At 41.4% G+C, this 24,711-nt stretch overlaps 1 protein-coding gene across 14 annotated transcripts in view; it reads left to right on the top strand.

Annotated features, from left to right (window-relative positions):
* The first annotated feature begins 1,506 nt into the window (after positions 1-1,506).
* Positions 1,507-24,711, top strand: part of mical3a (microtubule associated monooxygenase, calponin and LIM domain containing 3a) — an 81,267-nt gene continuing 58,062 nt past the window's right edge. For all 14 annotated transcript variants that reach the window (XM_050072356.1, XM_050072353.1, XM_050072340.1 and 11 more), the window contains exons 1-2: positions 1,507-1,662; positions 24,027-24,431. In XM_050072356.1, the coding sequence (XP_049928313.1) occupies positions 24,153-24,431 (279 nt within the window). In that variant the 5' untranslated portion in view covers positions 1,507-1,662; positions 24,027-24,152. The remainder of the gene's footprint in view (positions 1,663-24,026; positions 24,432-24,711) is intronic.

Below are 24,711 nucleotides of genomic sequence, written 5' to 3'. Positions count from 1 at the left end.
ACAATCCATGTCTATGCTTTGTTAGAAAATAAACAAATGGGCTTTGGAATTCAGCTGGAATTATATTTTTCAAGATTCCATACGGTGGAAGAGATGCATGAAGACAGGCATAACGGACTGATTTAGACTGGGGAATTACGACCATGACTTTATGTCACGCAAATAATAAAATGACTTATCCTCTTTCTCAATGCTGCCTATACTTGTTTTTCTGAGGCCATGTCATATTGATGGGTGCCAAAAACACTGTGCTCCTTTAATTACTCTGACAACTTCGCAAATCAGCAACACTGTAGACTTTGGAACCCATGCATTGCTTTTAAATTTAATCCCAACATGACTAAAGATAAGAGATTTGTACATTTAAAGGGTAACTCCGCCTAAACTTAAAATTCCAATATGTTATTTCTACGGCCTTGGAAAGTTCGATCAGTATTAATGCACATGGGCTACTCTGTAAAAGCCAGAAAGCAGAGAAGTAAGTCTCAAACTTGTGATGTCATCAGGTATAAAGTCTGGAGCTGCTCCACAGACAATGAATGGGAGACTTTGTGCACCTACATAGTGTTAGCTTTTTATTTTATACCCCAATGAGCTTTATTCTATTGAAATGTTCCCAGTTGTGAGACAGAAAATGCAGCCATTTATTCAGAGCATTCCCCCGAGTGCTCTCAGTGTCAGCTAGAATATATTTCCCAATTCGTCGTTTATGGAGCAGCTCCAGGCTTTATACCCTATGACATCACACATTTGAGTTTTAGCACCCTAGTGTTGGGATTTGGGAGAGAGTTGCTCATGTTTACCACTACTTTTGGACTGTTTTAGACCATAGGAATAACATGCAATAATTATGAAAATGGGTGTAGTCCCCCTTTAAGTAAACACTATTTTTGTAGCGTTTATATTCTTACTGATTAATTGTTCTGTGCAGTTATTGTTATCACTAATAGCCTAATAATTTACCAGAGAGCTTGTTATAAAGCCATAAGTTGTTGATATTAACCTGTCTGAATGTTTCATGTCAAGGCATATTTACAAAGGGTGCACAGTCACACACAAGGTATCAAGGAGCACTTTGGAATGAATGTAAATGTATCAATAATTCAGCTATCATGTAAAATCCCGCCCGCCTTTCCCTGTTGTGTAAACCAGTTCTAATGTTTCTGACACCATGTGAAGGCAGCGGCGCTGCTGCGTCACGTTGGAAGAGACCAATCGGATTAAACTGAGTTAAAACACGCAGGCTCACTTTAACGAGTAGTGGGGGGGGCTCTCACCTTGAAATGTGAAATAAATCCGGATACATTCTGGTGTAACACAGTTTCCTCTTGATATACCACCTCATAACGTACTAAAATTGTTTTTTACAACGAGTTACAGTGAAATTAATAAACTTGCGATGTTTCGGCGACGTGTTGTTATTTTTAGACTCGCTCTCTCCCCCCTCCTTGTCACGGTTATGGTTCCGACCGATCCCTCTCTGTCAGTTTCAAGTTGCGCCTTCTCCTCTGCTGTGTAGCTCCTTGCTCTGGCCTTACCCAGCATTACCCACTCAAAAAACACACCGCTGCTGTGGATTCTACTGGGAAATCTAGATCTACACACGGACATGGATTCATCCCCGCCGTAAACGAGTGGATTATAAACACACAGGATTCAGAGGTAAGAGGAGACGTTGCTCCCGACCGCCTGACAAACACGGTGCATTTTGTAACGTTACCCTGGGATCCGCGGACTGCACCTCTGCACGTTTGGGAATGTCACGGTCTGCTGGTTTTAACAGAGCAGCTAACGATTTAACTGCGAGGTCCTCTAATAAATCTGACATTTTTTTATCTGCATTGTACATGCACGTTGCTGTGATGGTGCATCAGTGGTCCTCTGTGCCAATCCCGGTTTTAATTCAGTTTAGCAATCAGCCTGTTAGAGATCGGAAGGGATAACTTAGCCTGTGGAATGTGGTGCATGGTGGCAATGTTTACCACCAATCAGTCATATTGAAATATCTTGGGCATATAGTGTAGTTTAAAACCTTTCCCCCCCCCTGAAGTCTGGCTTTATTTTATTGGCAATACCAGATGCCTTTGACTGAATAGGCATAGGCACATATGATACAGATATGCCTCATTCAAACAGCTTGACATCTAAATTAGTCAAGAGCACCTTTGACAACATGTTTTTTGTAATAACACAGTCATAACTGAACTGGAAATATGTTAATCATATCTACATAATTCGACTCTCATGAGAGAAAACCTGTTATGGGTTAAGTTATGTCTTCTCTTTATATGGAACATTTCTGCAACCCCATACATTGCTTTTAACATTATATTTTATAAAATATACTTTGCATAATAGTGTACTACCACAAAAGTAGTTAGAAGCCACTACAGTACAATATATTTGTCTGGGCTCTGTATCTATTAGAAGCAATGTGGCAAAGTCTCCAGTTGTGACCTTGACAATGTCTGCTTTCAGTTTTTGGATGTCTTCTCTCTCTGGTGTGTGGGTATTTAATTTAGCATCTTGTTTTCATACTGTCATCTGAGTCACAAACTGAATTATGCATTATGTTCCAGGCAAGGAAGTAGACAATCTGTGATGCTGCTGCTGCTGCTTTAAGAGTCTGAGGGATGTTGTTGTGATGCACCTGATTTGTGCCCGGAGGTCCTTTGTGTTGTACAAGTTTGGCATCATGTCATGAGTCACGCTCAGGCTCTCTTACTGATGCATGCCTTCATTTGATGGGTCTGTTTTTGGTGTTGAGTGATTTGTGCGCTGACTTCAACAGCAGTAACAATACCGTATTATTCCAGCTGACCCAGATTGAACCGTATATCAACACACAGCAGCAAGAGTCCGTCTGTGGCTTAGTGGAGCGGTAAGGTCCTGACCTGACAGGACCAAGACTCTTATCTTGTCTCTGTAGACTGATGGAGCATTTGTTCTATTGATCACTGATATTGACCCTTGTTGCGTTTCACCCGTCCAGATTTTAGACATCTTCTCTGAGGTTACAGGGTGTAGCAGCCCAGGCAGACGTTAATTGGGATGTGCTGCCTCCGTAGAGCCACATGTGTTATCATAACTCACAGTTTCCCTCTTTAAGAGATCAGGATGTGGAGCAGAGAAGGAGGAGGATGTTTGCTTGGTGGCTGACTCAGCACAAGAAAGAATTGGAGAAGGCTGTGGTCTGGTTGTTAACTTAGATGCAAGGACAGTTTTGTGTTGGTCTGACATTTGCAGTTTTGTGAACGGGCTTCACTACAGCATTGAATCTAATTTATTGAACTGAATATAAATTAAACTGTAAAATCTCTGTTAAAAAAATCTCATTACTTTTTATGTCCTTCAGTACCGATGAAGTGTATACAAGAGGCTGAAAACTACATTTTTAAATGAAATGATCACAACATGGTACAACATAGGGGTAGGTGATATGACAATAAATAGAAGTGTGTACAGTACCATCAGAGATGTTGCTCCACTGTTTACACTGATAACTCTAGGCACTTTAGACAATTGTGGACAATGCTACAAAATCAATAGTAAGGACTACTTTGTGACAATATGGGATTTATGGGACTTTTATACCAATGTGATAATGTATCTTGATTTTACAGGTGATTAAAGCTGCAGTTGGTAACCTCTATGAAAATAACTGTGTCATGTTTGCTCAAACTGTGACTATATTCTGAAAGACGTAGATGTGACGGATAGTCTGTGTCCCTCCTCCTCTTACTACTGCCTCTAATGGCATTTGATAGAACTGACCGAGGTGCACAGAAAACAACAATCAGAGCCAAGGAGCCTTTAATGCCGCTGTCAAACAGGCTTGAGAATTGCGGTCAAACTAGGCAGCGCTAATCAAATATGACTCAAGATTCTGTTACTGCATTGCCTATTTCTCGCTTTAAATGTTTTCAGAAACAAAAAAAAATTCAGTTTACTTTTTACTATTAGGGGTGGGAATCACCAGAGGATCCATGATACGATATTATTGTGATACTTAAGTCGTGATACAATACTATTGCGATTTTAAATTTGTATCGATATGCTGAGTATTGTGATCATTTATTACATTTTTTTAAAACTGCGAATTATGTTCCTAAAGAAAGCCTTTGTCAACATCTGTTTTATTTAATAAGATAACGTTTTCAGTCTGTTCGTCTTACCTCAGCCGTTTTGTTTTTTTTTGCGGCAGAACGTATGTTATTATTCCAGTTGGCTACCGAAAGTTTAATTTGTATTTGTAATATTAATAATTTGCATATTAAAAAATTATTCTTGGCACTGTGTGATGATACAATATTGCCACAAAAAAATATCGCAATATTATGTGATGTCAATTTCCCCCACCCCTACTTTCTATATTAGCCCATGTTCAGTATAGTCAAACACCCCCTTGTATTTTGTCCCGCCCTTTCATCCTGTATGGAGACAGAAAAATGCAGTTTTTGTGTGACGTGGACTCATGCACTATCCTAAATACCCTGAAACTTCCCTGCATGAAATGCACGAGGCTGATTCGACTTTAAAGCACAATTTTTGAATATCAGTAGCATCTGCTGTATTTGTGTCAGGCACTGTGGATGTGTAGAGGAAAAAGTGAAGCTGAGTCACCCTGACCTCTTGCTGACTGTCTCCAAGAGAGAGTGCGTGTGTTCCTGTCTAACGCTGACCCCCCACAACCTCACAAAGTATAGCGGATTTGGAAACACACTGCTAGATGAAAGGTACAGATGGAAGGAAGTCCTCCAAAGGCAGCTCCTGCTGCGTCACGAGCGGCTGGATGTACCTCAACTGTCAGGGTTAGGGTTTAGCCTGGAGGTCTGTTGCTGTGGTTGACTCATCAGAAGCTCGCTGGGCTTCCATTGATGTCAAACCAACGTGCATACTGTAGTCTGCAGAAAGTCCTTAAAAGGACTCAGTAACTATATGCTAATGGCATGGTGTTAACTGTTTGAGGGTTGTGTCCTGCAGCAAGCACTCACTGTAAGGAAATAAGTGTTTTGAAAGACAATTACCAGAACCCCCCCTTCAACTGTGTCCTTTACTGAGTACGGTCATGGGATGATTAGTGTATTCCTGAGAGCTGAGTCAGACAGACGTTGTAAAACCAAACAGCCTGGTAAAAGCCATTAAGATACCATTAAGGTTAGCAGGTTACTGTTGTCAGGGTGAAATATATCTGAAGACCTATGTCAAGAATTTCCTTCCCATTCCCTACAGTTTTGAGGCCCTGTAAGGACATATGAGATGACTGATGAATTGGCATCAATCTGACACCACTCTCCATCCTCACTACTTACTCATTCTTAAACTTGGCATCATGCAGGTCAGATTTGGAGGGCTTACAGCAAAGCCACTGGCTGAATTGTGTGTATGACTTACAAGTATGACCCCCCCGGTCTATTTGCTTTGAGGATTTCTCACACCTCTGGATTATATACTTACTTTTTAGTAGTACCTTGCAGGTCAGAAGTAGGCCAGTGTGACAAATGCATTCCTGAAGTGAATGGGACGGTTTACATTTTGCCAGCCTGCTGACCCTTGAACACTATAGCAGAGCCATGCAATCTCGCTTTCCCCCTGTGTGTGTGTGTGTGTGTGATGAATGACACTGATTGTTTAGGCCTAAATGTATTTAAGAAGCAGGCCCCATACAAAGTCATTGTGTAAAGTTTAGCTATATCAAACAGGTTTTTTAGCATGGCAATAAAACCGTGTTGTAGAAAAACACAACTCATGGTGACTCATAAATTGCATCTTGTACGTGATATCTGTCATGTGTCCAATCATTCCCATCAAAATTCCAGTGAACTTCTACCTACGTATTGCAGGTTAATGGTCTTGTTAACTGGAACTTGCCTTGACTCATGCCTGTTTCATAAAGCAAGGTGCTGCTTGTAGTGATATACCACCAGAGACATACCCAGCTCTGCAGTTCTCAGCTCTGTGGAGGTTTTCTGTCATTTTTTAGCTCACTGTTTGCTAAACAAGGTCAAAAACTGTGCACTACATGCCCAGCCAACTGTAGCAACCTGTTACGTGTGAGGTGTCTTAACCACTAGAATACAAAGACTCCTCATGTTTTCACTCCTTTGTTTCTGTGTGACTGTTACCTCTGGTCCTTACTCTCACCTTTACCACACCAAACCTGAACCTAAAGTAAGACACCCCCAAGCTTATTCCTAAACATGTTACTTAAACACAAACCTTTTACCCCATATGTCAACTTCAAAATCAGTAAAGTATTATCTAAGCATTCAACTCTGCAAACAGGGAGCTACTGCTCAAATAGAACCGTGGTCACGTGACATCTGTCTCAGCTATGTGTGTGCAAACTGCTGACAATCTTGCTTAGTGAATGATAAATAACATGGAGGTCAGCTTTTGTTTTGGTCCTCTGAAATGTTGCTTGTTGACAACAAGTGATATTATACTGATTTGAATATTATACAGAATATCACATGGGTGGAGACTCCTGACAGTCAGGGATAATTTCGCTGACTATTATGCAGCATTGCAGAAGTTATTATAGCCTTAAGGGACAGTTCAGGAAAAATCTGTATTTATAATTTTGCAGTGGACTGTCCTTTTAAGGCTGTTTCTACTGTTTAATTTAATTGTTCAAAGTGTTAGCACTGGCTGATAGTTATTAAAGAACAGATGATCAGTCTGCCTTTGCCACCACCTGACCTGCTGAGGTCCGAACTCTGGGATCCTCGTGTCTCTGTTCTCTAATAGACAAAAGAGAGCATCAAGACCCGTGGGTGGTAACAAGCATCAGGCTGGTGCAGCCTGTAGTCGGGTCTTATTTTGACACAGCAGCTTTATATTCTGTAACGTACATAACAGCTTGTCCTCTTCAGCTATCAGGCTTCAGGAAGCATCTAACAGCTGCTCAGCATATAGCCGTGTACCTCCCTCTAATGTCAGGCCCTTTCACTCCAGTAAACCGTCCTTCCCCCTGGAGACCACATCATATTTCACATTCACTCTCTGGTTGTGTGTGGAGGAGCCCTGGAGCCTTGTTATCGGCCTATCTGGACAAGAGATGAATTCTTGTCTGGTAGGCCTGATGGAGAAACAAGCCCACTAAATGTTCTTTCCCAGAAGAAGGTGAACAAACCTACACAGGCCTTGTCTCCTGGTCTTTTTTTCTGTCAGAGTCGGGCTGGAGATCTGTCTGTGGGTTGAACATAGCTACGCTTCTACCCCTTTAACTGTAACAACCTGTGAATCTGAGTCTTGTTGCTGTGATATTAGTATGGGTAGGTAATTGGAGGGCTTGTATTCGTGCCCCCATGAGGTTATACCTGCTTAATTATACAGAAAGATGCTTAGCTTACACCTGCTTCAGGGACGCTGCCACAGCTGTCTGAACCACTTTCTCAAACACAAGGTGAAATGAGAGTTTGGTTAATGTAGTATTTAAAGCAACAGTTCAATATGTTGTAAAATATGCTTATTAAGTGTTTTTTCTCCTAGACTAAGATGATAAGATTGACCGGTGTCATGTCTGTGCATTGAGTACAGAGCTGTAGATGTGATGTGGTTAGCTTAGCCTAGCATAAAGGCTGGAGACAGAGGGATACACCTTGACTGGCTCTGTCCGAAGTCCAAAAATATACCCACCAACACCTCTACTTATAGGTAGGGATGTCAGTTTTGGTTAATTTTGCTTTCAATAGCCCTACACCTATTAACTGGTACTAACTGGTTAATTTTTTTAGAAAACAAAACAAAACAGGAAATACAAAAGGTGCTTTCCTTTTAGTCCGGTGCTCTCTAATGATTCAGTTAGCTGTAGTGCTGCATTTAAAAGAGCTGGTGGTGACATTTTTAATGTTTTGTTATGTAAATGTCTTGTTTTTTTATTTTATTTTGGCTTTGCTGACAGACAGCCAGCTAGCTGTGTTAACGTGGAAAGATGGAGCCCACTGTCCACTCTCGAGTCTCTGCTGGTTAGCTAACGGTAGTCGCTCTGCACTGCACACCACTTGTTTGGATTTGAGCTAGCTAGTGGTGCCGCTCATTTGGTGAGATGATGTTATTGCGGAAATATGGTGGCCACCCTCTGGTTTGCCAACAGGTTGCCCCAATGAGTATGAGGCTTTGTTTTGAGGCGCAAAACCCATTTCGCATTGTTAACTTCGTCGTCAGCACCACTGCCCTGACACTGCTAACAGTGCTAACATAGCTAACAGTGGTGACATAGTTAACAATGCTGAAGGAAGTCTACAACTCAAAATTGAGCTGTTTACTTGCTGGGGCGACTAAAGTGACGCCAGAGGGTGTACACAATTTTTCTGCAGCAATGCTGTTGGGTCAGGACAGCATGACTAACGTTAATCACCAACTAAATGGTGTTGCTAGCTAGCTCTGACCAGACCCAGGTGGTGCACAGTGCAACAAACAAAACAGTTGCAAAATTAACCTATATACAGACATGAGTAACTGTTCAAAAATATCCACTGTGGTTAACCTCTTGTTGTACATTGTACTGTATTGAATTTGTTTAACCTGTACATCAACAAAAACGGTTTCTTGACATCTACATGGCTAGTTTTTTTGTGCAGTGTCTTAGGTGAGGAGGTTGCCAGGTATGATCGGTGAACACAGGTGTTGGTTTTGGTCTCTCTGTAGGTAGGGTGATGCCAAACCCGATCAGGCGTTTGTCTTTACAACATGCGATTCCCCTAAAATGTAGTACTTTTTTATTTTCTGTTACAGAAAAATAAAACATGATTACTTAAACTTAAGCTTTTTGGTAGGTCTGTGGCTACGCTTGACCAGTTTTTCAGGTTGTTGTTACAGTATCAATAAAGTGATTTTGAATAGATAATTAAGACTGACAAAGTGATACAAAAATGTTATTTAAGGATACACATGTAGTTATGGCCAATAGCTAGAAATGAAGGCAAAGTAGTGTCTTGGAAAATCTAAGTAAGTAATTAGTAAGTAATATAACACAAGGCATGACATTTTTTGGAAAAAGAATGGGCCGTTTTTTGAAGAAATGTAGCCCTAATTTCATAAATTAGTCTCAACTTTGTGTTTCTTTTGGTTCTACAACAGCAACAAGAATTTCCTGTTGGCATTTATCAAAGCTTGTGACTTCTCACATTGGAATTAAATTCATTGGGGTGCTGCATGTATGGTGTATCTACTCCACCTCCTTCCATGTTAATCCATCCCCCCCACTGTCTGTTTAGATGTAGAAACATGACTTAAAGCCAAGTACTTTTCATCTAGTGTTTAAATCGGTGCTGCACCTGTCAAACACTTGATTCGACTCCCACCTGCATCTTGTAATTTGTGACAGCCAGGGACTAAAGAGTAATTTGGGAGGAATCTGTTTTCATGCTTTCTTCTGTAAAGCTATCAGCATCATCCTTCATGGCTCTGTGTGGGTGTTCAGTTACCTTTCTACTGGATCAGCCTGCAGCTCTGCGCAGGAAAGCCGACCTTCCTCTGGTCCTGGGTGTGCTGAACTATTTAGTGGATCTGGCATGAGGGAGATGAAATGATTGAGCAATGTGAGGCTGGGAAGAAAGCCACTCTTACAGCGCATATTCTCACGCTACTGTCTGTTTGATGTGCATGTGTGTGTAATCCAGACTTTATTTTGCGTCGTCAGTTTGGGACATATTTACAAGTTTTCTTGATGGGTTTGACGTGCAGATGGGGGAAATAAACTTTTTGGAGCTTTTGCAAGTTAGCTCAGCTGAAAATACAGGTGTAGCTTCTTTTTAAACAAAAATGTAACCTTTCTGCCCAAACTTCATACCTTCATATTATTGATTATGCAACTGCAAAGTGAGTCAAAGAATCAAATGCAGCAGTAATGCAACAATGCAAACATGGGATTTCGGTTTCTGTCTGAGCAAAAGCAAGAATCAGATAACGAGGTGAGTATGCACTCACTTGCTAAACTTCATACCAATAAGGATAGCTGATATTTGTGTACCTGCTCTCCACAGTCCTCAGTTTACAGTCAACCTATTGGGTATCCAGCTCTGGTTGTTTATTTAGTGAGACTATAACCTAGTTCTCAATTGCAACTGGAGCCTTCAGGATTACGAGGTCCCTGCAGCTGCTTTGCTGCACTCTGACAGGCTGTCACAAGTCTGAATCTGAGGAGCTGAGAGTGCTGGAGAAAGGTCAAGGCATCCGCAGGTCTAGATAGGCGATAGGGAGTTCTTAGCGAGTCATTGTTGATGCAGAGAGCACTGCCGGTAGCTCATTCTGCTGATTCCCTCATCTTCCAATCCCTACACATCCCGCAGCTTGTTTACCATCTAAACTGCTCACGATCGCGCCCACGCACTGAGATTAGAGAAAGCAAGTGTGGATGTGACAGGATTACGGCTTGTGCTGGCTGTGTCACCGTTGCATGTCTTGTCAAAGCTTTGCATGGCAGCCATCAGTGTCTTTGGTCTTGCCAGACGATATTGATCATCTTCAAATGATGCACTAATGATGGTAAATCTGGAAGAAATAAATGTCAGAATGTTGAATAAAGTATGTCCACATGGCAGACTGCGCCTGGGATGTTGTTGTTGTTGTCGCTGTTGTTTTGGCAGTGTTTTGGTAATGTGTTTTTCCTCAGTGAAATGTAGTTTGTTCTTGCTGTTCCACTGCTTATTTTCATTAACTTTTTTAATAATGAGAATATTACAGCTTTTCTTGCTGTTTCTATTGTTTTTGCATGTTGACATCAATTTACACTTTGTGTGTAGGGCCGGGCGATATGGAGAAAATCAAATAACAGTTTTTTGACCAAATACCTCAAATCAGTTATGTGGATATTAGGGCTGTACCCAAATAGGAATAATGTCAGTTGAATCAAATTTGACTGTTCAATATGATAATTCAGCAATTTTTTTTCATATAAGGTTTTAAGATTTGAACAGGCTCAGTGAGATGTTCAGTCCGACAGCAGTAGTCACATAATATAAGAAACGAGCTAACTGTGCTAACAACAAATCAGAAACGTGCAACAACATTTTTTGCTGACACTAGATGTCAAACAGAAGCCAGAGACTGTGCCGTATTAAGTTGCTGTGAGCTGTAAATTCACCACTTCTAAGCAGAAGAGAGAAGATAATGTTATTTCAAAGCCTTATAGTGCAGAGTCTCTCCTACTCCATGCCACTGCAGCCTGTACATTGAGCAGCATGAAAGTCAAGAGTTCTCATTCCTCTGCAAAATCTGGGGACCAAAACGTCCCAAGAAGTACACTGCACAGCACATTGATTGGCCCAAAAAAATTGACAGTCTCAGTCATCTTAGGGGTCTCCAAATGATGATTAGAATCTCTCATGGACAGTTTAATTCCCTTTTCATTCGGAATGAAAGTTCATTCCTATTAAAAGTGATCTTGTAAACACCTAATTCGGAATGAAAATTGCCAATGTGATTGAAAATTCAATCCGATGTAAGGGGCTGGAATTTTCTGTTTCTAATTCTGAATGAAAGAATTTCTTGCACTTGTACTCATTCCTCTTTAAGTTCATTCCGGTCTTTCTGCGCATGCTTGTGTCCTTGCCCTTCTCACGCAATGACGTATATAGCGCGCATAGCAACGGGCTGAGGTAGAGCAGTTGGACTCGTTGCACTCACCGGTTTCCATTCGCCACAGCACGGTCTTCTATCTCCCCTCTTCGACCTTCTGACTCCCTTCTCCTCCTCAACAGACGAAGCATTAGCAGAACAAGGTTGTGGTCGTACTGCTGCTTCAAGAATATAAGCAAAACAAGCCCGAAAAAGGCACAAAGAATGGCGTCGTCAAGCATCTTGTTATCCGGAACGAGGACTACAGTGTTTTCTCCCGGTAAACGTAAACACGTAACATCCGCCCCGCCCCCTATCCAATAAGAAACCTTCCCTGCCCCAAACCTTGCGCGGACCCGAATACAGGCGATTAAAAGGCGATTAAGCTGATCTCCCGTGTAAACCCTCATTCGGAATAAATATTTTCCATGTAACCTACCTGGAAAGACTTTAATTCCGAATGATTTCATTCAGATTTATTTCATTCTGAATGAGAATCAGAAATAAAAGGTCAGAAATATTATGTTCGATTTTGTCTTCCCGGTCCTAACATTAACGCAGTGCTTTATAGGAGAATTAAAAATATTGAGATATATACTGTGTATCGAGATACAGCCAAAAAATATTGTGATATAATTTTCGGACCATATCAGCCCTAGGCAGCCCCTGTGGATATAATGACAAAGTGCGTAAAGGCAAATAAGAGAACAACTAGGACAGTCTGGTAATTACAGAAAATTACATCACTTTAAAACCAGAAAAAAACAACACTTATGTTACGGTATCCCAGATATGAGATTATATCTAGTCTCATATCACAAAATCAATTTGATAAAGATATAGTGCCTAGCTCTACATGTGTGTGTATAAACCCCACACTTGTAAATCAGTTTCTAAAATAAAAGAAGAGACATACGCTCACAGACATCTGTGACTTCATTATTACATTTCTCCTCTGACAGGTGTCAGAATCAGTATTTCAAGTTTTTCCCTTACGACAAATGAGGACAAATCTCCACTGTTATAAAAAGTATTCATAATGTCATTCACTCTATCAGTTCAGTCAACCCTGGCAAGAAATCACACGATGTCAGCAGCGGGAGTATTAGTCCATTTCCCATTTTTTCTTTGCTAGTTTCCAGCCTGCGTGGTTGTCACATTCAACACCCACCTACGCACACTAGAACTCTGTCCGTTTGTTGAGCGTCTTCGAAGTTTAACTGTTGGCTTTGTAATTAATATGGTGAAGAGAGGAGAGTTACTGTAGTTTCCCATGGCCTGCCAGAATAAGAAACATACCATGGGGTAGCCTTTGTATATTAAATGTGTGATCTAGTTATGCGGCCTTCGAAGGTTAGTTTTTGTGTCTCGGCCCAGCTGTTTATATTCCTGTCCATCATCCTTTCACGTCCGAACACACAGAGAGAAAAAGGAGTCTAGTCGAGATGTTTGGTTTGTCAGGAAAAAATGGAACTCTGATTGACGTGTTAGATATTATTGGATGTACTACAGCCTAATTCTTATCAGTCTTTGGATTATTTAGATTGTCTTTTTTTTCTCTTACAGTTTCTCAGTTCAGTTTAACGGGTCCTGTAGCCGGTCTGAGGCATCCTCTCTTTCTCTCCTGCATACCTCCATTCCACAATGGTCATGACTAAGCCTTGGAGACTAGTCTGTGTTGACTGTGTTTGCCCACCGCTCTCAGGTTACACTTCCTAGTTTGCAGGGAAGGACGGATGTGAGTATATGAGTAACCAGATACATGCCTCCATCTCACTCCACGCTCTGGTGTGAAGTATGCAAATCAACAACAGAGATAGCCAAATGTTAAAATCCATGGAGATTTTTATGAGCGGTGCTATTGATAGCTGTGCTTTACAGCGTTCTTGCATTTTTCCCCTTAATACCCTCTTGTGGTTGTCTGTGTTTATGGTTACATAGCTGCGGTGCCGGCTCTGCTCTTGTTATGAAAGGTATGAAGGTGGGAAAAGTGGCATTTGAGTTGGGATTTGACATGTTTCCTAAATCAAATAGCTGCGGCAAGTGCTGGCAGGCAGCTCTAATCAGCCATGTTTGACACCCACCCTTAAGCTGTACGTCTAGGCACAGGCTCACACTCCCCTGAATCCGTTGCTAATATGAATTTCATAAGACCTTTGTCATCAGTAAATACTCCCCTGAGTCGTCTCAGACAGAGATTTGATGTTAATTTTTCCATTGGCTATGCTTTTTTTGCACTTTGAAACCAATCCATTTGAAATCCCCTGTCATGGTTGGAATGGGTGTGATATAGGCCAGTAGATATGGAAATGTAATGGGGCTCAGATTCAGTTAAACCTTCTCTCGTTTTTAGCACAGAATTGAGGAATTTCCATGATAATACAACTGAGCAGACTGGAACCAGTATAAATCTTGGAGTACTACCCAGGGTTTCCCACAAATTCATTTGCCACAAAATCAGCATTCATTTTCTGTTTTTGGAGGTGGGCCGTTAATTCGGGGCACTGTTGGAATACTGTAAAACTTCAATTAATAGCCCAGGCTATTATTTGCTAAAATCACTGATATCAACAGGCCTATATTTGGGACAAGCATCTATATGGGACAGGCCTTTGATTCTGTTAACACAAAACTGTTAATCAGCAAAGATCGGGAAACACAATCAAATCGTTTATTGAAACCAGTATGAATATTACTTGTTTAAAAATTAGGCTTCAGATAATATAAAGACTAAAGGAATATGAAAAACTTATAGGGTAATCAAGGAATAGACAGATAATTTGAGGTAGCCAGCAACCTGGTTTTATACATCCGTAGGAACTTATATATATATATATAAAAAAAAAAAAGCACTGCTTGGCAACCAGACCAGGCGTCTAATTGAGACAGGCCTTTATTTATCAAAATGTGTAGGCACACCGGGCTAGTGAAAGGGACTAGGACTAGGCTCTCAGTTGAAATTTTAAATGCTTTTCAGTTATTCAGAATGCCGTGCTCTTGGAGCGCGGAGCATACTCTGGGCACACACAGAGCAGCAGAACGCAAGGGTGCAACGAAAATGAAACTAAACTGTTGGTTAATCCATATAGAAATAGAATGCTCTTTTTCTTAGAACAACAGCGGTCTCATTTAAGTGTTGTCTATCACTTTCCCAGCCTTCTTGGGTGGCTGCATTTCTATGGAAACTGCACACTCCGTGTTACCAGCTGGGTCTAATTTGCAGCAACAGAAGCCCCCCTTGAACTTGGTATTAAACCTGAGTGCAATATTGTTGTCTTTTTAGTCTTATATTGTAGTCTTTATCATGCAAGTTGACATTGTGATGACGAAAAAACAATGTGTTGTACACCCTAACTTCTTAGCTGTTCTATTACAGTTTAAAGCTAGACAAAAAGTAGGTTGTAATGTTGTCAGAAATATTGATTTATTTATACCTATCAATTCTGAATATCTGAAATGGTTTCAATGCTTATTTTCCACAGTATTGATAGACCATTACCAATAGAGATGTACCGATACCACTTTTTCCTTCCCGATACCGATTCCGATCCCTGAACCTTAGGTATCTGCCGATACTGAGTACCGATCCAATACCAGCGCATAAAATAAAAATGGATGGGATATGAATCGTTGTATGTCTCAACTCCTAAAACTCGTAGAATGAATGCCATAAAACTTTTTTAAATTATTTTTATTCAGTGTTGACACAGATCAAGACACCTGTTAAAGTGCAGCCACACAATTTGGTAAAAAAGACATTTTAAAGGCTACAGTAGAATGCTTTTTAAACTCCGCTCCATTTCTGTTTTGTTTGCCTGTAGCGTGCGTATGCGTAATGACGTGTGGCATTACATGGTATCGGATTGGTCATAGGCTGTACTCGCTGATACCCGATGCCGCATTTTAGGCAGTATTGGAGGCATTTCCGATACTGGTATCGGTATAACTCTAATTACCAACTGCACTTTCATGCTCTCTCTTATTGTTAATTGTGTACTAGTGTTCAAAATTCCAGTATTGTGACAACACTGGTAGGTGGTATGAACAGTTTTTACTACCATTTCTGTACTGCAAAGTCAAGCACATATCCATATTTGCATAGATAGCTTAAAGTTCTCACTTCTGAAGGACTGTACTTTTCTTATTAAATGAAAAGAATTTCAGATGAAAAGGACATGAAGTACTTGCACTGCATTTTTTAATTGCCTCTCATAAAACAATGAAGAGGATCCGTTTGAAGGGAAGCACGCAGTGGTTTGACAGGAAAGAGAGAAGATGGCACATGCTTCCAGTGATGAGGCTGGCACAAACGCAGGATGCTGCACGTACTCGTTGTCCTTTAAGTCCCAGATGTGATGAATGTGACCGAGAACATGATGTTTTTCCCCTGCACTGAGCATTAATGTGTCAGTCTGCTTAGCGTTTAGGAGACGGCAACATGGAAATCATATGTTTATCGGCTCAGGGGTTGATCTGTTTGTTGGTGTCGGTGAAAATCTGCGTCGGCTGTGGAAGCTAAAAATGAAGTGCTCAGCTGTGCAGTGCAGCCCGCCTGTCAGAAGCAGAAGTGATTCAAAAGCCAGATGGTTTGGAGACGGCCTCTGCCAGAAGTGAGTTGAGTTTCAGTCAACAAATGTTTGTGTGCTCTGTGAGCTCGGAGGCTTTGTCTGCTGATGTGAAGTTGTGAATAGAGACACAACTGTCTGCGCTCCTGTTGGCTGGTCCTGTGTATATGAATAGCAGCACTGAGCTTAGTGTTTGCGTAGAGGCATAATGAATATATATATGGACAATAACAGATATCAAAGGGTGTAACACAGCTATTCAGTCACCTTGTTGACTTAAGCTTCACGTGTATTATCATTCTGTTGGCACGCTGTGATAATGTTTGGAGTGACGATCCATTATAACCCTCATTTTAGGTATTTATGTTTCTACCAGTTTTTGATCTTCTGATTTCCACAAACACTCTGTACACCACTGTTTATAGACTTGAGTCTGAATGATACCCTCAGACTTAGCTTGCGGCATTTACCCCGAGGCTTTGAATTCCCTTCTTTTGTTTACAGTGAGGGTTTACAGGCAGACACAGTGACGATGAGCATCCCTGACAAAGCTCCACTTCTTTTGAAATATGAATAAAAGAATACACTTGGAAGAAATGACAGGCTGGTGCTCTTAACTATGTGGGCAAACAGCCTAATTTTATGAATGGACTTGTTTTTTCTGCATCTTGCTTACACCTTAGTTGGTATGCACAGCTGTGCAAAGGGGCAGACACGCACACACTCACACACACTCTCAAACTCCTTTGATGAGTAAATAGTAGCTGGAGGCATCACTGTGAGGGTACCAAATCAATGTGGGACTTTGGGATTGCCATGTATGGCTCAGTATTTGTATCCTTATTGGGTTACCCACATATTCATAACATTTGAAAGTTTGCTTTTTGATTTCAGAATAAATAATCACACATGTTGGACATATGGCATGATGTCAGACAGTTGTGTTCAGAGTAAACTAGAAAAATGAGTAAAAAGAGGATAAAGAAGCAGGTATGGTGAAAATGCTAAGAAGGATTTATCATGTAAGATTTTTTGTCAGATTTTAAGCTATTTGATTACAAGATAACTAGAGCAGTAGGTAGGCGTGGGCAGTATCTGTTCTTTCATACCTTCATAACCGCCTGACACTTCACTAGGTTGTACAGTATATGACCATATTTGTACAAAAAAAATCAAACAGCTGGCGCCTCCTGACAGATATATGCAGGCTTTACAGCTGTTCTTTTTTTCCCCGCCATCTCTCTTGTTGCTGGCCTGCTTTTTAATAGTCCTGTAACATTTTACCCACTTCTGCAGTCACCATCTTTCTCAGCTCAGCTGCCTGTTCCACAAATAGACTGACCTCTGGTGGCCCATACTGTGCACTGCATCGCCTTATTACAGCATCTCCGTATCAGTTTGATAAAAAGAGGAGCATATGTATTTTTGACGGTTTTGAAAATGATACTGTTGGATTACTGAATACCCCGCTATGCCTTGAGACGGGGAAGCTGTGGCTCAGGGGTAGAGTGGGTCGTCCACCAATTGGAAGATCAGCGGTTCGATCCCCGGCTCCTCCAGTCTGCAATTGACAGTCTACTGAACCCCAAATTGCTCCTGATGGCTGTTTCATCATGTAGTGAGGGTGTTAAAAACTGAGTAGCAGATGGCACCTTGTAGGGTAGCCTCAGCCAGCAGTGTGTGAATGTGTGAATGTGACTCATAGTGTAAAAAGTGCTTTGAGTGGTTGGATGACTAGAAAGGCGCTATACAAGTGCAGGTCCATTTACCATTTAAAACCTTGATACTGCCCAACTAGCTGCTAGTGATGATTATTTTTTATTATCCAAAAAATAGTTTGACTCAATCTCAATGGGACTTCGTGGTTAAATAAAGGTTAAAGAAATAAAATGTGAAGCTACAGCCAGGACACAGTTAGTTTAGCTTAGCTTAGCTTAGCGTACAGACTGAAAGCAGGGGAAACGGCTAACCAGGATCTAAGTAAAGTATCTCTGTTTGTTTCATAGCTACAAAATCCAAAGTTGAGGTTTTTATGCATTTTCTTTTACATGATAATGGTGGTGAACTTTCCCTAGTTGCTAGCCTGAATATAATGGACAATAAAGAGTTAACTACTCAACCTTTGTTGTCATTGTGATCTATTTACAGCCTGCAGGCAGCCTCTGAATAGACCACACCTGCTGCTGCATTTCTCTGTAATTAGCATTATAGTCAAACTATAATGTAGCCATCTCCAGTGACTTATCATAATGAGCACAAGAGGGATGTTAAGGTGATCGTTAACTGCAGAGAACAAAGACAAAATGGCAGCTGTCATAAGGCGAACAGGAAGAAATAAGCAGAGACACAAAACAGTCAGATCCAGCAGTCATTACAGGTTTTTTGCAACTGGTGAATATGGTTTGATGGACTAAATGTTCTGCTTGTACATCCATTATTGTGAAGACCTCTACCGCTCAGGGAGAAAGATCACATTGCATCCTGCAATCTCTCCTGCTCTCTGCCAAGTATCCTGATGGATGAGAGGAGGAGGTGAATCGGGATATCGCTTTCATCTCCAGGGTGTCCTCCAAGCATCAGTCATGCCTGAGCTGGACACTGACTAGGGACGAAATGTTATTTAAGGACAAACACTGACACAGACACAGCTTACAGTCAGCCCAGTTATTCAGCGTCATTATGGCGGATAAGCAATTAACTTAACCTGTTTACCTCAAAGCCTCTGTGTTGTTTTTTAACTGACCGTGTCAGAGAGCAGCACATTGTGCTTAGTATTCTGCTCTTTGTTAAATGATGGACAGAGAAAATGACATGTTTTTGGAGCCAATATTTTTCACTGTTATCTATGTTTTTTTATTAAGACTGTGGCTTTGATCCTGTTTAGGTGCAGACAAAAAAAGGGAATAATGTAGTATTCCAGGTTGTTTTTTTATTTCTACAGTGACCAAACTAGCAAAAATACCACAAATTGTGATTAACATTAATTTACAATATGCTTAGCTTTGAAATCTACTCTAATATATAGTCTGTTATTTGTTACTACTGGGAATAGTGGCAGTGATAACAGTGTGTAAATGCAGTGCTGTCAAACGTGTAGCCTAGTGGCCTAATCTCTGGCTCTATTTTTAGATTAGAGGATGATGTAATGCAGCCAGTATAAAGCAAAGGCATGCTGTGTGTGCGAGTGTGTGTGTGCATACTGGGGGGGGGTTGATGCTGTGTGTGTAAATTCTTGTGTGAATTCTGTGAATGCGTGAAATCCTGGCGGTGGCTCATCCAGATGTCAGGAGATTTTGAGTGCGTGCTGAAGCAAAGCTCCTTTGATTTTTGTTCCGTTTATTATCCACTTATAATAGTTTTGTTGGAATTTTTGAATCGTAGAAAAACTAAAGAAACAGTTGTCCTTTTCATAACCCCCCCCCCCCCCTTGCTTGATACTATTAATGTCACATTGCTGCTACTGTGGCCAGTAATGTAAATGTGATAATCCGTCACCATGCTCTGCCCAACAGAAACACATGCTGCAGCATTTATTTTTGAGTGAGCGTATGGGTCTCTGCAGGAGGCTACTATTATTCAAATTATAGGCCAGGTTTATTGTTGGCATTAAGCTGAGTCAGGGTGTAGCATGTCACAACAGACCTGCCTGAGCTGCACTATCTTTTGACATCACACAAACACACACTGTGACACAGCATGTCAGTAAGTTGCATTTCCTTCAAAGAGCTCAAACTGCGTTGGATGTTTACCGCTAGATGTGTGTCATAAAGGTTATAGTACCCTCTCATCTCTCATGCGTTGCCATAAACTGTGTGTCCTCACAGTAAAACGAAAAGCCCGCAGAGGGAACCCCTTCGATCCCTGCTATGAACGGAGGAAGTAGCAAAGCAAGAGGTTCAAGTTGGATCTTGCAAAAAAGATTTGATTTCATCGTGAAGTGATTTATTGCCCCTCTGAAACTGTTCTCCCAAGCTCCTGCTCTGTTTGATGTATCTTCTTTTTAACTATGAGGCTTTGAGCGAGGAGTTTGAGGTGACCTGCTTTCTTCTGCTCTGCCTCATAAAACAGCCTTGGTGCTGATGAATTGTGATCTCTTTGCTTGTCTCCTGACATTATGTTGAAAACCATTAGCAGGGTCAAAGAGCAGAGTGTAAGAACTTAGGGCAGAGGACCTGTTTTGTTTTAAGATACTCCTGTCGGGCTTATTGGGATTGATAAGATTACAATTTACATACCTACTGAGAGTCTGACTGTGGCCTATTTTTGTGTAGAAAATAACCTTGAAACTGTCTGTTATCTTGGTTCGTTAGTGGCGTGCTATCACAGGCCCCACCAGCACTTGCTACACACTAAAGAAACTGCAAGCCTGACTGAATCTCCATCTGCTCTGAAATCAACCACAGCATCTCAAGTCTTTGTGGAAATGAACAGGAACAGGCTTCAGATGCCTGATGACTATTTGAGTGACGTTTATGTATTTGCCCTGCCTGTTTCCACAGTCATTATTATTGACTAGAGAATTAAGGACGATCGATTCAGTCATTTGTAATAAACATTGGCTGTTTCGATGACACCCAGTCGATCAGAGGATCCCTGTTATGCCTGTGTGATCAGTGTTGTTGATGCTGACTGTTAAACAGAGGGACCAGTGTTAGACAGTATTTTGCATATAAGCTACTAAAATGATGTGACGCACATACGTTACCACAAACCGCAACCGCTGCAGGTGCAGATTTTTAAAAAATATTTTTTTAAGTGCTTGTCAAGCCTTGTATTTACTCACAGATGAAATAATTTAACAGGTTACCTAACTGCTCGTGTTGGAAGAGGCCCTTTCCGTCCGTGCTGGCAGTGCAGCGTTCAGCCCTGATCCTGACTGACTGAGGCAGAGCCAAACCCCAGAGCCTGCTGTTTTCACTACACTGAGGAGTTGGCAATGTGTGAAAAGGAGGCCAGCTGACCTCTGTACCTGCCTCCCTTTCATCATGTGTTGCCACTGGGACCGGCTGGGACGACACTGGTCTTCATGAACTAGCTCAACATCCTGGACAGCCCAGTACAAAGCTCGAGAGTTCACAGAGAAAGAGGCTGACAGTGTAAATATCACTGTGTGTTGCTCGGGATTTCAGTAACTGAGTCCTGTCTTAACCTGAATGTTGACTCTGTCCTTGGAGCAAAAGATTAGGTCCTACACATAAATGTTTAACCCTTTAATGTCTTACATTAATCTGTACTGTAAATGAAAATAAACAATATAACAGATGATTTTTTTACACACACGGACTGTGTATCCCAAAGGAATAGTTTGATATTTTGGGAAACACACATTTACTTTCCTGCAAAGATTTTCACTGTTATATTTGCACAGTATATATGAAGCTAGAGCCAAGAGACAATTATCTTAGCTTAGTCAAGCTTAGCTTTGCTTGGTGTAAAGACCAGGTGCCCAGGAGGGCGCCAGACTTTGAAGCCAATTTGACATAGTGGCCAAATTGTGTAACTACAACTTTCGGGTCTGTCATATGATGCCATTGGGCACAAACGTTTTTTCCCCATAAAATTATATTGGGAAAGAAAAGTCTGTAAATCAGTGGATGCTTTTTTTCAAGTGTCACAACCCCCGTGAAATGACTTGTTTCAGTATAAAGCCCAGTTCAGACCAAAGATTTGCAACGAGACGAAACCGCTTTAGAACGTTGCAGAGAAAAGTTGCTGCAGTGTGAACTGGCCGGTCTGAGCTCGACTCAAGGCGGCTGATTGTGGCACCTGCAACTCAGCTGGTTATATTGCCATTGGCTGGTTTCAGAACGTAAAGCATGTCACCCGTTTCAACAGCCAGTCATCCTTGCTGTGCCCTCTATTTCTGCTCTCACAGTGTGTTGGTGTCAGACGGTGGGTCGCTACTTCTGCTTGCTGTATGTGCTTATCTCCTCCCCACATTCTGATTGACTGATTAATTGGTAGCGGTTATTCATATTTCTGTGGCGTATTTATTACAAATACAGTCCATCTGATGCTTGTTTTGTTTAATTTGCTACAAATGCAACTGCAGCCAGTATCTCACTATCACTCACTATCACTATTCTTATTCATATTTCAGGAAGCTACAAATTATATTCAGCCACAAAATAAGCCTGAAAAGCTGGAAATCAGAACAGAAGTACAGAGATTTGTTGCATAGAGATGATACACCGTCTCATCTAGTTGCATTGGTCTGAACTGACAGTAGTAGTAGTAGTTGTTGCCTGTTTCAACTCATCTTGTTGCGAATCTTTGGTCTGAGCTGAAGAATTGTATCCATTTGGTCCAGTATCATTTGAAAAGTCTAAAAGGGCTGATGAGTAAATCATTTTATCGTCATCCAAGTTAGTGGTGTGCTTAACCGAAAGTAGATGGCTCGGTCGGTGAAAGTTAGCTGTTTGAGTAGCAAAGTCTCTGGTGTGTTTGCTATTTTGGCCCAATGATGCAGAAAATCCAGATACTTTCACATCTGGGAAGTTGACCTTTTTTGCCTTCTGTGCCAATGAGCAGTTTTTATTGGACTGAAAGGGGCCCCACCTCCAATGCTGTATCTAGTTCTCTTTATCATCCGTTGTACAAACTGGAAACAGCTAGCTTGGCTCTGTCTAATGGTAACACAATCTCCCCAACAGCACCTCTAAAGCTCTCAAACTAATATGTTGCATCTTGTTTGTTTATTCTGTACAAAAACTGACATGATAATATGTTAATTAGTGAGCTTTAGAGGCACTGGTTGGCAGATTTTGTTGCTTGTTTCTAGTCTTTTTACGAAGTTAACAGTCTCCTGGCAGTAACTAATATGATATGAAAATGTAAACAGGTTTGCCAACATGTCAAATCATTTCTTTAAAGTTTTGTTTTACTAATTGATGCTTATTCTTAGAAGAGCCTTTCTGTGTGCTTAATGGCAGAGAGTTACGTATCCAAATTGCTGAGCCACTGTGAACCTCTAACAAGCAAAGCAAGTTTCTGCACCGTTGCCCTGGGGAGCTAATGCAAACCAGAGCCCTTTTTTTTCTCAGCCACCATTGCCACTTTTGTCTTCGAGCTTTGTGGCATTTCTTTCATCCTTTTCTTCTCCATTATCTGCCTCTTATTTTTTTGTTGCTGATGTTGAGTAATGCTTGCCTTGTAAAGGCTACCTATGCTATTACATACAGTTAGAGTTAAAGTCTGAGAGCTTATCAGACACTCCACTCATGACAGCTGAGCCACAGACGCCAGACAACATGAATGATCTGGTCCCCCTGGGGGTGAAAACGCCTAGCACATAAAATAGCACTGCTGCAAGTCATAGCAGGTAAATCACCAGCAGAAAGGTCAACTTTCACTCAGTATGTACTTAGGAAGCTATAGCAAACCTGCATCTCTGGTTTCTTGAAACATTGTTCCAATGCCAAATCATTTTCTTGAATGAGTTTAATTTTGTTTTGACCATTTCCTGCATCTCGAGTAATTTGTGCCACACAGACATGTCCAACACCCGTGCCCTGAGTGTTTCCTGTTTGGCTTTGTGTGGGTTCAGTGCCCGTCTTGTGTCCAGCAGCCTCATTCCTGGACAGATAAGAGTTTTTTTTAGGTCATGTAACTGCAGAAGAATGACAGCGAGACCTTAAATGACCTGGTCTTTATCCTCAGTTGCTTTGATGCATGTCTGACCAGCTGTCATGCTTGTGATTGTCTAGTTAGAGAAGATTGGGGGCCGTTCATTAAGAGGGGGAACTCAACTCGATGACTTGTGTCTAATTAATGCTTCTGTTTATGTTGGATTGGGCAGTGTTGATATCAGTCAAGTATTCGAAAGCTGTTATCTTGTAAGTTTGTTTTTCTGCACTACATTCTATGATTCACTGAGTTTTCTGTCTCTCCCTCTTACAGAATAAAGATGCCTGAGGCTGGAAGTTAGAGCCCTCCACCAGAGAGTGTGTTCCAGGGCTGGGGCTGGACCCAGAGACCCCTGCCTAGGGGGTGAAGGGCCCTCACAGCCCTGTGTGAGTCTGGACTATGGGGGATGGAGGTGCCGGTGCAACTGGAGGAGATGGGGTGAATAAGGCCCATGTCCTGTTCGACAACTTCGTCCAGGGGACCACATGCAAGGGGACGCTCAAGGCCTTCCAGGAGCTGTGCGACTACCTGGAAGTCAAGCCCGGCGAGTACAGGATCTTCTATCACAAGCTCAAGTCCAAACTCAACTACTGGAAGGCCAAGGCACTCTGGGCAAAGTTAGACAAGAGGGCCTGCCAGAAGGAGTACAAGAAGGGCCGTGTCTGTGCCAACTCAAAGGTAAGCCTGAATCATGACCAACTGAATAGTTCATTTAAGGGCAGCTTTACTTCTTCGTGGCTTCAGTTCAGTGAGAGCTAAAATTTAATCCTGGATGTTAAGAATCATGTAATGTGATGCCTGTGTTTACCAGCCAGGCTGGTGTGTGATTGCTTTATGTGAAAGGACACTGCAGGGACACTTTTTAATCTCAGTTGAGTTCATTTCAGTTCACTCTTAGATACCTGATTCAGCACCTCCTCTAGTTTGCAGTGTATACAACCGCAAAATGAGGTTTGAG

Source organism: Epinephelus moara, chromosome 20, assembly GCF_006386435.1.
Source record: "Epinephelus moara isolate mb chromosome 20, YSFRI_EMoa_1.0, whole genome shotgun sequence".
NCBI classification, from domain to species: domain Eukaryota; kingdom Metazoa; phylum Chordata; class Actinopteri; order Perciformes; family Serranidae; genus Epinephelus; species Epinephelus moara.
Note: the sequence above shows the minus strand (reverse complement) of the source record. Positions and strands in the feature narration are given on the sequence as shown.